Consider the following 14,055-nt stretch of genomic DNA (forward strand, 5'->3'; position numbering starts at 1 on the left):
TAAGAACAGCTCAAATAAGCAAAGAGAAACGACAGTCCATCATTACTTTAAGACATGAAGGTCAGTCAATACGGAACATTTCAAGAACTTTGAAATTTTCTTAAAGTGCAGTCGCAAAAACCATCAAGCGTTATGATGAAACTGGCTCTCATGAGGACCGCCACAGGAAAGGAAGACACAGAGTTACCTCTGCTGCAGAGCGTACGTTCATTAGAGTTACCAGCCTCAGAAATTGCAGACCAAATAAATGCTTCAGAGTTCAAGTAACAGACACATCTCAACATCAACTGTTCAGAGGAGACTGTGTGAATCAGGCCTTCATGGTTGAATTGCTGCAAAGAAACCACTACTAAAGGACACCATTAAGAGACTTGCTTTGGCCAAGAAACACAAGCAATGGATATTAGACTGGTGGAAATCTGTCCTTTGGTCTGAGGAGTCCAAATCTGAGATTTTTGGTTCCAACCGCCATGTCTTTGTGAGACGCAGAGTAGTTGAACGGATGATCTCAGCATGTATGGTTCCCACCGTGAAGCATGGAGGAGGAGGAGGAGGTGTGATGCCTGGGGGTTCTTTGCTGGTGACACTGTCGGTCATTTATTTAGAATTCAAGGCACACTTTACCAGCATGGCTACCACAGCATTCTGCAGCAATACATCATCCCATCTGGTCATCTACCACCAGCGAGCGGCACCACTTCTTTAAATTAAGATTCAACTACAGTAGAGTTTTAGGAAAAAAAAAAAAAAAAAACTTTGTTTAGTAGTGAGAAGGGAGATGTTTTTTGTATATAGTAACATACCGTGTGAAACATCACCCAAGAAAGAGTAGTTAACTATTGACAATATCGATACTTTGACTCCAAGTATCGATTTTGCATTAAAAAAAAAAATTAATTGCTAGATATGGTTAGCAAGCGCTATTCATCCTTAAGCCAGGCATTCGTAAAGTATTCAGACCCATTGAGTTTTTCCACATTTTGTTACGCCTTATTCTAAAATGGATTAAATTACTTTTATCCCCCACTCAAACTACACACAATACCCCATAATGACAACTTTTTTTGTGCAAATGTGTTGAAAATTACAAACAGTAATTCCTTATTAACATAAGTATTCAGACCCTTTGCTATGAGACTCGAAATGGAGCTCAGGTGCATCCTGTTTCCATTGATCATCCTTGAGTTGTTTCTACAACTTGATTGGATTTGTAAAGGCACACACTTGTCTATATAAGGTCTCACAGTTGACAGTGCATGTCAAAACAAAAACAAAGCCATGAGGTCAAAGGAACCGCCGTACAAATCCAAGACTGGATTTTGTCGAGGCACAGATCTGGCGAAGTGTACCAAAACAATGTCTGCAGCATTAAAATGGCCCCAAGAACACAGTGGCCCCCATCATTCTTAAATGGAAGAAGTTTGGAACCACTAAGACTCTTCCTAGAGCTGGCCGCCCGGCCAAACTGAGCAAACGGGGGTGAAGGGCTTTGGTCAGGGAGGTGACCAAGAATCTGATGGTCACTCAGACAGAGCTCCAGAGTTCCTCTGTGGAGATGGGAGAAACTTCCAGAAGGACAACCATCTCTGCAGCACTCCACCAATCAGGCCTTTATGGTAGAGTGGCCAGACAGAAGCCACTCCTCAGTAAAAGGCACATGACAGCCCACTTGGAGTTTGCCAAAAGACACCTAAATGACTCTCAGACCAAGAGAAACAAGATTCTCTTGTCTGATGATACCAAGACGGAACTCTTTGGCCTGAATGTCAAGCATCACGTCTGGAGGAAACCTGGCACCATCTCAACGGTGAAGCATGGTGGTGTCAGCATCTTGCTGTGGGGATGTTTTTTCAGCGGCAGGGACTGGGAGACTAGTCAGGATCAAGGGAAAGATGAACGGAGCAAAGTAGAGCGAGAGATCCTTGATGAAAACCTGCTCCAGAGTGCTCAGGACCTCGGAAGGGGAACCTTCACCCCAGTCTAACAGAACAACAACCCTAAGCACACAACCAAAACAATGCAGGAGTGGCTTCGGGACAAGTCTCTGAACGTCTGAGTGGCCCAGCCAGAGCCTGGACTTGAACCTGATCGAACATCTCTGGAGACCTGAAAATAACTGTCAAGACTTGAGGCTGTAAATCTTAAACCCAAGAAGACTTGAGGCTGTAAATCTTAAACCCAAGAAGACTTGAGGCTGTAAATCGCTGTCAATGGTGAGTAAGTAAAAAAAAAACAAAGTACAGAGTAAAGGGTCTGAATACTTAAGTAAATGTGATCAGTTTTTAAATTTTTTATAAATTTGCAAAAATGTCTAAAAAAACTTTTTGCTTTGTCATTATGGGGTAGTGCGTGTAGATCGATGAGAAGAAAAACTATTTAATCAATTTTAGAATAAAGATGTAACGTAACAACATTTGGAAAAAGTATTGTGTGAATGCTTTCAGAATGCACCGTATAGTGAGCAATATGTTTGGAACATCTAATCGCAATACATATCGGCAGCTAAGTATTGTGATAATATCGTAGAGAGAGATCCATGGCAATATCCCAGCCCCACTGTTTAGGCTCAATAGTGTATAGGCACATTCATGTACAGTTGGTTATGATGTTAGAACAGAACCTGAGATGTTACAGGGAACACGTATAGTGCACGTATTTATTAGACATTTTGCTGGATAAGAATCTCCAGAAATGCACCATCTGGTTTTCAAGAGTCAAAAATGAAGAAATCCTAAACAAACTTAGTAACAAGACTAATATGGCAACTTCCGTCTAAAAAATAATAATCGTAGTAAAAAGAAAATACATAAATGGCATAAAAAAAAGTTGTACAACTACTGATACAAGTAGCTATAATATATACATACATATTTACAAATATCTTCACATGGGGGTGTTTATTAGTTAAAAACACAAACAGTTCATTCTTAACATTTTCAAAAGAGCATAAATTCATGGAGAGATTTGAATGCCCTAATTTCTGTAGTTATTGCAGTCAGTTGGGCGTATATGAAAGATCTCCAATGTACCCCTCTATTGAATGACACGGTCAATTAGGATGATTAGCTGAATAGGTTAATTATGGAGTTTACATTTTTCTTATTTTTAAGACTATCCATATAGATGGAGGCTTTTGCATTTCTAGTTTGTGGAATGTGTTACAGTAGACTGAAGAGTGGAGAATGACAGCAAAGTGCTTCTTATAGGGCACTGAGTCAGAGGTACCATCAGCCCATGTCCTGGTTGATGAGGAAGAGATCCAATGGCAGCCATCTTGACTAGGCCACACAAACACACACACACACACACACACACACACACACACACACACACACGGAAAGTATTCAGACCCCTTCCCTTTTTCCACATTTTGTTATGTTTCAGCCTTATTCTAAAAAAAATTTTTTTTTTTATCCTAATAAGTTTATTTTTTAATAAATTAACAAATATTTCTAAAAACCTGTTTTTTCTTTGTCATTACAGGGTATTGTGTGTAGATTGATGAGGGGGATTTAAAAAAAATCAATTTTAGGATAAGGCTATAATGTAACAAAATGTGAAAAAGAATCAAAGGGTTTGAATACTTTCTGAATGCACTGTACATACAGCCAGACAGTACAGTCATACACAGCCACACACGCAGTTACACACTCTCTCACTCTCTCACACTCTCTCACACTCTCACACTCTCTCACTCTCTCACTCTCACCAACTCATTCACTCAACGTCATCTTCTGCCAAACGCTGAGCACTCACAATTCTCTGAAAAACAGGGAGAGAAAAATCTATTAAATCCTCAACTGAACCCTAACCAGCTAATGACAATAACAACATATTTCAAGGAACGACTGACACAGGGCCCCGGGCTGAAATAACCAGGGCCCCGGGCTGAAATAACCAAGAGCCCCGGGCTGAAATAACCAGGGCCCCGGGCTGAAATAAACAAGAGCCCCGGGCTGAAATAACCAGGGCCCCGGGCTGAAATAACCAGGCCGGGCGAAATAAACCAGGCCCCGGGCTGATATAACCAGGGCCCCGGCTGAAAAAAACAAGAGCCCCGGGCTGAAATAACCAGGGCCCCGGGCTGAAATAACAGGGCCCGGGCTGAAATAACCAAAGCCCCGGGCTGAAATAACCAGGGCCCGCGGCTGAAACTAAACAAGAGCCCCGGGCTGAAATAACCAGGGCCCCGGGCTGAAATAACCAGGGCCCCGGGCTGAAATAACCAAGAGCCCCGACACATTAGCTTTTGGAAAGTGTCAGGGAAACTAAACCAAAGCATGGATTGCATTCAAACCTTGTCCATAGACTGTTACAGGGTATGGAAACTGATATATAAGTTGGGTGAATAATCCCTTTAAACATCAAACAAGGGATACGAATGAGGACCACTGAACTAGACTAGAGACAGTATTGCCACGGTTATTCCTGAAGGTCAGTCAACTCTAATACACAAAGGATGTCAAGGGCAAATTAAGGTTGAATGATTCAACTCAGACATTACATCTTTCAGCCATTTCATTGTTAAGAGTTAAGAGTGTTAAAAATGGCTGTCTTTCCAGATGCGTAGTCTCATCCTCATGATCCTCATGGCTGAGGTGAAAGACATTACATCTTTCAGCCATTTTGTTGACACTCTAACCCCACTTGGCCACAGTTGTCCTTGCTAGCATACCATGTAAAAAGCATGCCCAATACATTGCTTCATTCTACGAGTATGTTAGTGTGGAATAGAGAGCATCTTCCGTGGCAGAGAGCTTCCTCACTCACCTGGCTGATGGTGGGCAGTTTGGTGAGCAGCATCTGGAACACTGGAGGAGGCAGAGTCTGCTGTAGCACCTGGAGCAGCTGCTGGGGCTGACCACACACTGCTATGGCACTGATCAAGTGGTCCACTCCCTTCTCATAGTCTCCTGTAGGGAAAAGCATACACACAAAATTATCTCTAGGGGGGACATGCCCCCAGACCCCCCGAGCAATTGGGGGGGGGACCTTGAGACCTCACCTTAAGCGGGGCCTTCCACGCAGATAACATATGAACACGTCATAAAGGAAACTGCGCTACTTGACTAGGGGATGTAAGTTTGCCTGCATTGAAGTCTCCAGCCACTAGGAGTGGCTAGTGGTCTGGATGACGATTTTCTTGTTTGCCAATGGCCTTATACAGCTCGTTGAGTGCGGTCTTAGTGCCAGCATCGGTTTGTTGTGGTAAATAGACAGCTACAAATAATATAGATGAAAACTCTCTTGGTAGATAGTGTGGTCTACAGTTTATCATGAGGTACTCTACTTCAGGAGAGCAATACCTTGAGACATCTTTAATATTAGACATCACTCACTAGCTGTTATTGACAAATAGATACTTGCCCCCGCCCCTCGTCTTACCAGACGTAGCTGCTCTGTCCTGCCGACGCACGGAGAAGCCAGCCAGCTCTATATTATCCGTGTCGTCGTTTAGCCACATCTCGGTGAAACGTAAGATAATACAGTTTTTAAATGTCTCGTTGGTAGGATAGTCTTAAATCGTAGATCGTTCAGTTTTTGTTTTCCAATGATTGCACGTTGGCCAATAATACGGAGGGTAGTGGTGGTTTACCTACTCATTGGTTTATTCTTACAAGGCACCCCACCCTCCTAACCCTTTTCTTCACGCGGATGACGGGGATTTGGGCCTCGTCTCTAAAAAGCAGTAAATCATTCGAGTCGGACTCATTACAGATAATATGTTCATCCAGTTCGAGGTTAGTAATCGCTGTTCTGACGTCCAGAAGCTCTTTTCGGACATACGAGACGGTAGCAGCAACATTATGTACAAAATGAGCTACAAAGAGTGTGAAAAAACTAAATAGCACAGTAGGTTAGGAGCCTGTAAAAAGGGCAGCCATCCCTTCCGGCGCCAAACCTTTCTCACCCTTCAAGACAAAAAACAGACAATCATGTCCTAGAGCTGAAATAACCAAGAGCCACTGACACAAGGCTCCTAGCTTTGGATCTCTAGTTTGATCTAGCATACTTCCTTGTTCCAGAAGCTAACATTAGTAACCAGGAGGGTTACGAGAATGCACAGTTCAACACTGGACCAGACTAGAGTAGAAGCTATTCCAGAAAGGGTCAGACTGAGTTCAAGTGATCATCCTGTTTTTCAGGACCAGATATTTAGTTATAGTCTGTTAGTAGTGTTTAGGAATGGGTGTGTATGAAAGACCAGGTGATGGCCATGGAGACAGGGGGAGACAGCTCACCTTGTGCTAGCAGCTCCTCTCCCAGTTGGATTTCCTCCAGGAAGAACTTCTGTACAGCCTCCGCATCCTTCAGGTCAGGCAGCTAAATGACAGACAGGTTAGCAGACAGACAGCACAGAGCAGACAGACAGCACAGAGCAGACAGACAGCACAGAGCAGACAGTCAGCACAGAGCAGACAGTCAGCACAGAGCAGACAGTCAGCACAGAGCAGACAGTCAGCACAGAGCAGACAGTCAGCACANCAGCACAGAGCAGACAGTCAGCACAGAGCAGACAGTCAGCACAGAGCAGACAGTCAGCACAGAGCAGACAGTCAGCACAGAGCAGACAGTCAGCACAAAGCAGACAGTCAGCACAGAGCAGACAGACAGCACAGAGCAGACAGAGAACTCCAAATCATCTTTAATCACCAGCCCCCTGACAGACGCCCTGGTCTGTCCACTGAGCTCTCTAGAGTGTTTCTTACCTTTGCTAATCCAGTCTTCTCTTGGGAAGACTTCTGTTTTCTTCTGCCTGTTGAAACAATTTGATATTTAATTACTGGTCTGGTAAAGAAAGGGTGACTTACAGAGAATGTGTGAGTTACATGAAAGTGGGAGAGGGTGGGCTTGTGGAAGCCATAGAAGTTTATAAAGTGAACACGTTAGCTAAGATGTGGCAGAGGTGGTTGACTTAGCTACAGTAAATAGCAAAGCATAACCAAGAAGCCACCTGTGGCTACCTATTTACTTAGCTAGCTAGCTAAGCCTAACCAAGAAGTCACCCTTGGCTACCTATTTACTTAGCTAGCTAGCTAGCTAAGCCTAACCAAGAAGACACCCGTGGCTACCTATTTACTTAGCTAGCTAGCTAAGCCTAACCAAGAAGTCACCCTTGGCTACCTATTTACTTAGCTAGCTAGCTAAGCCTAACCAAGAAGCCACCATTGGCTACCTATTTACTTAGCTAGCTAGCTAAGCATAACCAAGAAGCCACCATTGGCTACACATTCACTTAGCTAACACCCTTAGCGTACTTACTATAACTGCTATGTTGTCAAAACAAGATTTGACAAAGCATCCTGCAGCTTGGATTGACCCAATCGATTCATCAGCCATGTTATCCAATGCTAGTTAACTACACTGCATGACCAATAGTATGTGGACACCTGCTCGTCGAACATCTTGTTCCAAAATCATGGTCATTAATATGGAGTTTGTCCCCCCCTTTGATGCTATAACAGCATCTCCTCTTCTGGGAAGGCTTTCCACTAGATGTTGGAACATTGCTGCGGGGACTTGCTTCCATTTAGTCACAAGAGCATTAGTGAGGTCGGGCACTGATGTTGGGCGATTACGCCTGGCTCGCAGTCGGCGTTCCAATTCATCACAAATGTGTTAGATGGGATTGATGTCAGGGCTCTGTGCAGGCCAGTCAAGTTCTTCCACACCGATCTCGACAAACCATTTGTGTATGGATCTTTCTTTGTACAAGGGGGCATAGTCATGCTGAAACAGGAAAGGGCCTTCCCCAAATGGTTGCCACAAAATTGGATGCACATAATCGTCTAGAATGTCATTGTATGCTGTAGCGTTAAGATTTCCCTTCACTGGAACTAAGGGGCCTAGACCGAACCATGACAAAACTGCCCCACCATTATTCCTCCTCCACCAAACTTTACAGTTGGCACTATGCATTGGGGCAGGTAGCGTTCTCCTGGCATCCTCCAAACCCAGATTCATCTGTCAGACTGCCAGATGGTAAAGCGTGAATCATCACACCAGAGAAAGCTTTTCCACTGCTCCAGAGTTCAATGACAGCGAGCTTTACACCACTCCAGCTGACGCTTGTGTGCGGCTGCTCGCCCATGAAAACCCATTTCATGAAGCTCCCGACAAACAGTTTATGCTGACGTTGATTCCAAAGGCAGTTTTCGAACTCAGTAGTGAGTGTTACAACGGAGGACTGATTATTTTTACACGCTACAGCACTCAGCAGTCCCGTTCTGTGAGCTTGTGTGGCCTACCATTTCGTGGCTGATCCATTTTTGCTCCTGGACGTTTCTTCTTCACAATAACTGCACTTACAGTTGACCGGGGCTTTTCTAGCAGGGCAGAACTATGACAAACTTACCTGTTGTAAAGGTGGTATCCTATGACGGTGCCACGTTGAAAGTCACTGAGTTCTTCAGTAAAACTATTCTACTACAAATGTTTGTCTATGGAGATTACATGGCTTTGTGTTCGATTTTATACAGCTTTCAGCAACGGTTGTGGCTGAAATAGCTGAATCCACTAAATTGAAGGGGTGTACACATACTTTCGGCAATGTAGTGTATCTAACGTTAGTTGGATATCTTATCTAGCTCAAGGGCTAAGCAAATACAGTGGCACTTCAAAGTATTTAGCTATTTCCTAACTAACTAACAATAACATACCAAACACATTATTTAACGTATGCTTGTAATGCAGTTATATCACGCTAGATTGTTACCCAACATTTTTAAGCAAGGCACAAAAAAAACACTAGCTAACGTTAGCTACCAAGCATGCTAGCAAGTTAACATGACTTACGTTCTTGCAACCTTTTCTTGAAGTTCGGATCACTCCGTCGTTTTCTGTCGAAATAAATGCAGTATCCAATGAACATGGCTCCGGCCACCCCAGCTGCCATGGAGCTGGTTTTACCACCCATCATCTCCGGAGAGCAGAGAAGAGACGCACCGCTGAATAGCCTGCTAGCTAGCTAGCTACAGAATCTCCTGACGAGTATCCTGCTATCAGCACGACCGATGACGTCACTTCCGTATGGTAATGAGGAAACCTTATAAATAAAAGCCCGTATTTCAAAACTTATTTTTCGATGAAGTTTAACGGCGGTTGGCATCCAATAAATGTTCCATTACCGCCCCCTACTAGCCATCACTAGGCGTCTTCCACCCGGTTACGTAACCCAGCACCTTAGACTTGAAATCTTTGGCCACTTTAATAATGGAACACTAGTCACTTGAATAATGTTTACATATTTTGAATTACCCATCTCATATGTATATCAAATCAAATCAAACCCCCAAGCCATAAGACTCCTGAACAGGTCATCAAATGGCTACCCAGACTATTTGCATTGTGAGCCCTCCCCCAACCCCTCTTTTACGCTGCTACTCTCTGTTTATCATATATGCAGTCACTTTAACTATACATTCATGTACATACTACCTCAATTGGGCCGACCAACCAGTGCTCCCGCACATTGGCTAACCGGGCTATCTGCATTGTGTCCCACCCACCACCCGCCAACCCCTCTTTTACGCTACTGCTACTCTCTGTTCATCATATATGCATAGTCACTTTAACCATATATATCTACATGTACATACTACCTCAATCAGCCTGACTAACCGGTGTCTGTATATAGCCTCGCTACTTTTATAGCCTCGCTACTGTATATAGTCTGTCTTTTTACTGTTGTTTTATTTCTTTACCTACCTATTATTCACCTAATACCTTTTTTGCGCTGTTGGTAAGTAAGCATTTGACTGTAAGTAGACCTGTTGTACTCGGCGCACCTGACAAATAAACCTTGATTTGATTTGAAACACAAGCATTTCACTCTACCCGCAATTACATCTGCTAAACACAGGTATGTGACCAATAACATGTGATTTAGAGTATAACTCCCTTATACTTTGCTTAATTTATTTCTTTATTTTCTCAAAAAAATAAATACCCTACCATCTAACACTACACTCACAAAAAAATAATAAGAAATACCCTACTCCACTATTTACATTTATTTAGTCCTACTTCAGGACAACAACCTGAAAGGATGGGACACCACCACTTAACACACCCTGTAACTCTTCTGATGCCAACTTTCCTCTCTGCAGCTGCCACCACAGCCTCTATTTTCTGTGACTTACGTTCCATCCCTGCATCCCTGTGTCTGGTGGAAAGCAGACTGAACCAGATTTCACTCTAGGATTTTGCCTGTGCTTAGCTCCATTCCGTTTTATTTATCCTGAAAAACTCTCCAGTCCTTAACGATTACAAACATACCCAGAACATGATGCAGCCACCACTATGGTTGAACATATGGAGAGTGGTACTCAGTAATGTGTTTTATTGGATTTGCCCCAAACATAACACTTTGTATTCAGGACCAAAATAAATTGCTTCGCTACATTTTCTTTGCAGTATTTCTTTAGTGCTTGTTGCAAACAGGATGCATGTTTTGAATGTTTTTATTCTGTACAGACTTCCTTCTTTTCACTCTGTCATTTAGGTTAGTATTGTGGAGTAACTACAATGTTGTTGATACATCCACAGTGTTCTCCTATCACAGCCATTAAACTCTGCAACTGTTTTACAGTCAGCATTGGCCTCCTGGTGAAATCCCTGAACGGTTTCCTTCCTCTCCAGCAACTGAGTTAGGAAGGAGGCCTGTATCTTTGTAGTGACTGGGTGTATTGATTCACCATTCAAAGTGTAATTAATAACTTCACCATGCTCAAAGGGATATTCAATGTCTTCTTTTGCATGTTTTACCCATCTACCAATAGGTGCCCTTCTTTGTGAGGTATTAGAAAATCTCCCTGTCTTTGTGGTTGAATCTGTGCTTGAAATTCCCTAATTTATTGAAGGACCTTACAGATCATTGTTTGTGTGAGGTACAGAGATGAGGTAGTCATTTAAAAAAGTATCTTAACCATTATTATTGAACACAGAATGAGTCCATGCAACTTGACGTGTTATGCAAATTTGTACAACTGAACTTATTTAGGCTTGCCTTTCTTAGGGATAGGCCCCTTTTTTCTCCATTTCCTGTCTGAATGACGTGCCCAAAGTAAACTGCCTGAAGCCAGGATATACAGTGGGGAGAACAAGTATTTGATACACTGCCGATTTTGCAGGTTTTCCTACTTACAAAGCATGTAGAGGTCTGTAATTATTATCATAGGTACACTTCAACTATGAGAGACGGAATCTAAAACAAAAATCCAGAAAATCACATTGTATGATTTTTAAGTAATTAATTTGCATTTTATGATGACAAAGTATTTTGATACATCAAAAAGCAGAACTTAAATATTTGGTACAGAAACCTTTGTTTGCAATTACAGAGATCATACGTTTCCTGTAGTTCTTGACTAGGTTTGCAACACACTGCAGCAGGGATTTTGGCCCACTCCTCCCTACAGATCTTCTCCAGATCCTTCAGGTTTCGGGCGTCCGCTGGCAATACGGACTTTCAGTCCCTCCAAAGATTTTCTATTGGGTTCAGGTCTGGAGACTGGCTAGGCCACTCCAGGACCTTGAGATGCTTCTTACGGAGCCACTCCTTAGTTGCCATGGCTGTGTGCTTCGTGTCGTTGTCATGCTGGAAGACCCAGCCACGACCCATCTTCAATGGCTCTTACTGAGGGAAGGAGGTTGTTGGCCAAGATCTCGCGATACATGGCCCCATCCATCCTCCCTCATACGGTGCAGTCGTCCTGTCCCCTTTGCAGAAAAGCATCCCCAAAGAATGATGTTTCCACCCTCCATGCTTCACGTTGGGATGGTGTTCTTGGGTTGTACTCATACTTCTTCTTCCTCCAAACACGGCGAGTGGAGTTAGACCAAAAAGCTCTATTTTGTCTCATCAACCACATGACCCTTCTCCATTCCTCCTCTGGATCATCCAGATGGTCATTGGCAAACTTCAGACAGGCCTGGACATGCACTGGCTTAAGCAGGGGGACCTTGCGTGCGCTGCAGGATTTTAATCCATGACGGCGTAGTGTGTTACTAATGGTTTTCTTTGAGACTGTGGTCCCAGCTCTCTTCAGGTCATTGACCAGGTCCTGCCGTGTAAGTTCTGGGCTGATCCCTCACCTTCCTCATGATCATTGATGCCCCACGAGGTGAAATCTTGCATGGAGCCCCAGACCGAGGGTGATTGACCGTCATCTTGAAACTTCTTTCCATTTTCTAATAATTGCGCCAACAGTTGTTTCCTTCTCACCAATGCTTGCCTATTGTCCTGTAGCCCATCCCAGCCTTGTGCAGGTCTACAATTTTATCCCTGATGTCCTTACACAGCTCTCTGGTCTTGGCCATTGTGGAGAGGTTGGAATCTGTTTGATTGTGTGTGGACAGGTGTCTTTTATACAGGTAACGAGTTCAAACAGGTGCAGTTAATACAGGTAATGAGTGGAGAACAGGAGGGCTTCTTAAAGAAAAACTAACAGGTCTGTGAGAGCCGGAATTTCTAACTGGTTGGTAGGTGATCAAATACTTATGTCATGCAATAAAATGCAAATTAATTATTTAAAAATCATACAATGTGATTTTCTGGATTTTTGTTTTAGATTCCGTCTCTCACAGTTGAAGTGTACCTATGATAAAAATTACAGACCTCTACATGCTTTGTAAGTAGGAAAACCTGCAAAATCGGCAGTGTATCAAATACTTGTTCTCCCCACTGTATGCATATAATTGGTACCATTGGAAAGAAAACACTTTGAAGTTTGTAGAAATGTTAAAATAATGTAGGAGAATATCCGAAGAAAAGCCATTCAGATTTTTTTGGGGAGAGACCATCCTCTTAGAAATGCAAGAGAAGGGTCATGTTGTAAATTAGCTCACTGGGTGCAATTCCTGTGGCTTCCACAGGGTGTCAGCAGTCTATGTTCAACATTTCAAAAACTAATAAGAAATAACAGTTTTAGTAGGACACAGTCTTGGAAATTCGTGTTTACGCACGCCTTGAAGAAATTACGCACCTGCTGAAGTTTGTTTCCTATTGAACATACTTCTTTCCGTAAGAAATATTATAGTTTGATTACATTTTAGGGTGTCTGAGGAGTAAATAGAAACGTATTTTGACTTGTTAAAACAAAGTTTAGGGGTAGATTTTCGGATTCCATTCTCTGCAAGTTGACCGAGTGGATTACTCAAATCGATGGCACCAACTAAACCGACTTTTTGGGATATAAAGAAGGATTTTATCTAACCAAACGACACTACATGTTATAGCTGGGACCCTTTGGATGACAAATCAGAGGAAGATTTTCAAAAAGTAAGTGAATATTTAATTGTCATATGTGAATGTATGAAACCTGTGCCGGTGGAAAAATATTTTGATATGGGGCGCCGTCCTCAAACAATTGCATGGCATGTTTTCGCTGTAATGGCTACTGTAAATCGCAGTTAGATTAAGAAGAATTTAAGCTTTCAGCTGATATAAGACACTTATATGTACCTAAATGTTTAAAATCCATAATATTTATGATTATTTATTTGAATTGCCGCCCTCCAGTTTCACTGATACTTGACTCAAGACATTTCAGCTTTTATTATTTTTGAAAATTTAAAAGGGGTGTGAATACTTTTTGAAGGCACTTTAATTGCCCTTTGTGGGGAGGCTGTTCAGTTAGTTGTTGAATTCCCGAAATGTCAAGGGAATTTGTGCTTTAGTTTATGACATTTGCATAGTTCTGGGGAACTAATTATACATTGGTAGAGCAGAGCCTTGTCCATGTAAATATTCAAACAGGAAAGTTGAACAGCCATTATAAAAGTGAACCATTCAATTCAATTGAGGGCCGATCTCAATTTACGAATGAATGACTTTCTTACGCACTTCTCAGTCTTTGGTATGAAGCTGCCTCACTAGCTCTTGTCACGAACACGCATTATTTAATTGCCCTCTTAAATTGTTTAGTTCGTTCATGTTTCCCCATATATCTAGTAATTAAACATACTGTTGTTCTTCTGACAGTATCATGGGTATTTACTGTGTTCAAGGTTAATTATGTGCCGAGGAAATGTTTGGTCAAGTTGCATTATGAC

At 42.5% G+C, this 14,055-nt stretch overlaps 1 protein-coding gene and 1 non-coding gene across 2 annotated transcripts; both read right to left on the bottom strand.

The window, feature by feature from the left end:
- Positions 1 to 2,642: 2,642 nt before the first annotated feature.
- On the bottom strand, positions 2,643 to 9,025 carry LOC112079247 (mitochondrial import receptor subunit TOM20 homolog). The gene is made up of 5 exons (XM_070442264.1): positions 8,797 to 9,025; positions 6,711 to 6,757; positions 6,243 to 6,324; positions 4,771 to 4,913; positions 2,643 to 3,762 (listed from the first exon to the last, which is right to left on the bottom strand). The coding sequence occupies exons 1-5, from the start codon at positions 8,918 to 8,920 to the stop codon at positions 3,718 to 3,720; spliced, it is 441 nt and encodes a 146-aa protein (XP_070298365.1). The 5' UTR covers positions 8,921 to 9,025; the 3' UTR covers positions 2,643 to 3,717.
- On the bottom strand, positions 5,934 to 6,065 carry LOC112079248 (small nucleolar RNA SNORA14). The gene has a single exon (XR_002895896.1). It is a non-coding gene; the product is annotated as a small nucleolar RNA SNORA14 (small nucleolar RNA).
- Positions 9,026 to 14,055: the final 5,030 nt, after the last annotated feature.

The sequence above is a fragment of the Salvelinus sp. IW2-2015 genome, unplaced genomic scaffold (assembly GCF_002910315.2).
Source record: "Salvelinus sp. IW2-2015 unplaced genomic scaffold, ASM291031v2 Un_scaffold7363, whole genome shotgun sequence".
NCBI classification, from domain to species: Eukaryota; Metazoa; Chordata; class Actinopteri; order Salmoniformes; family Salmonidae; genus Salvelinus; species Salvelinus sp. IW2-2015.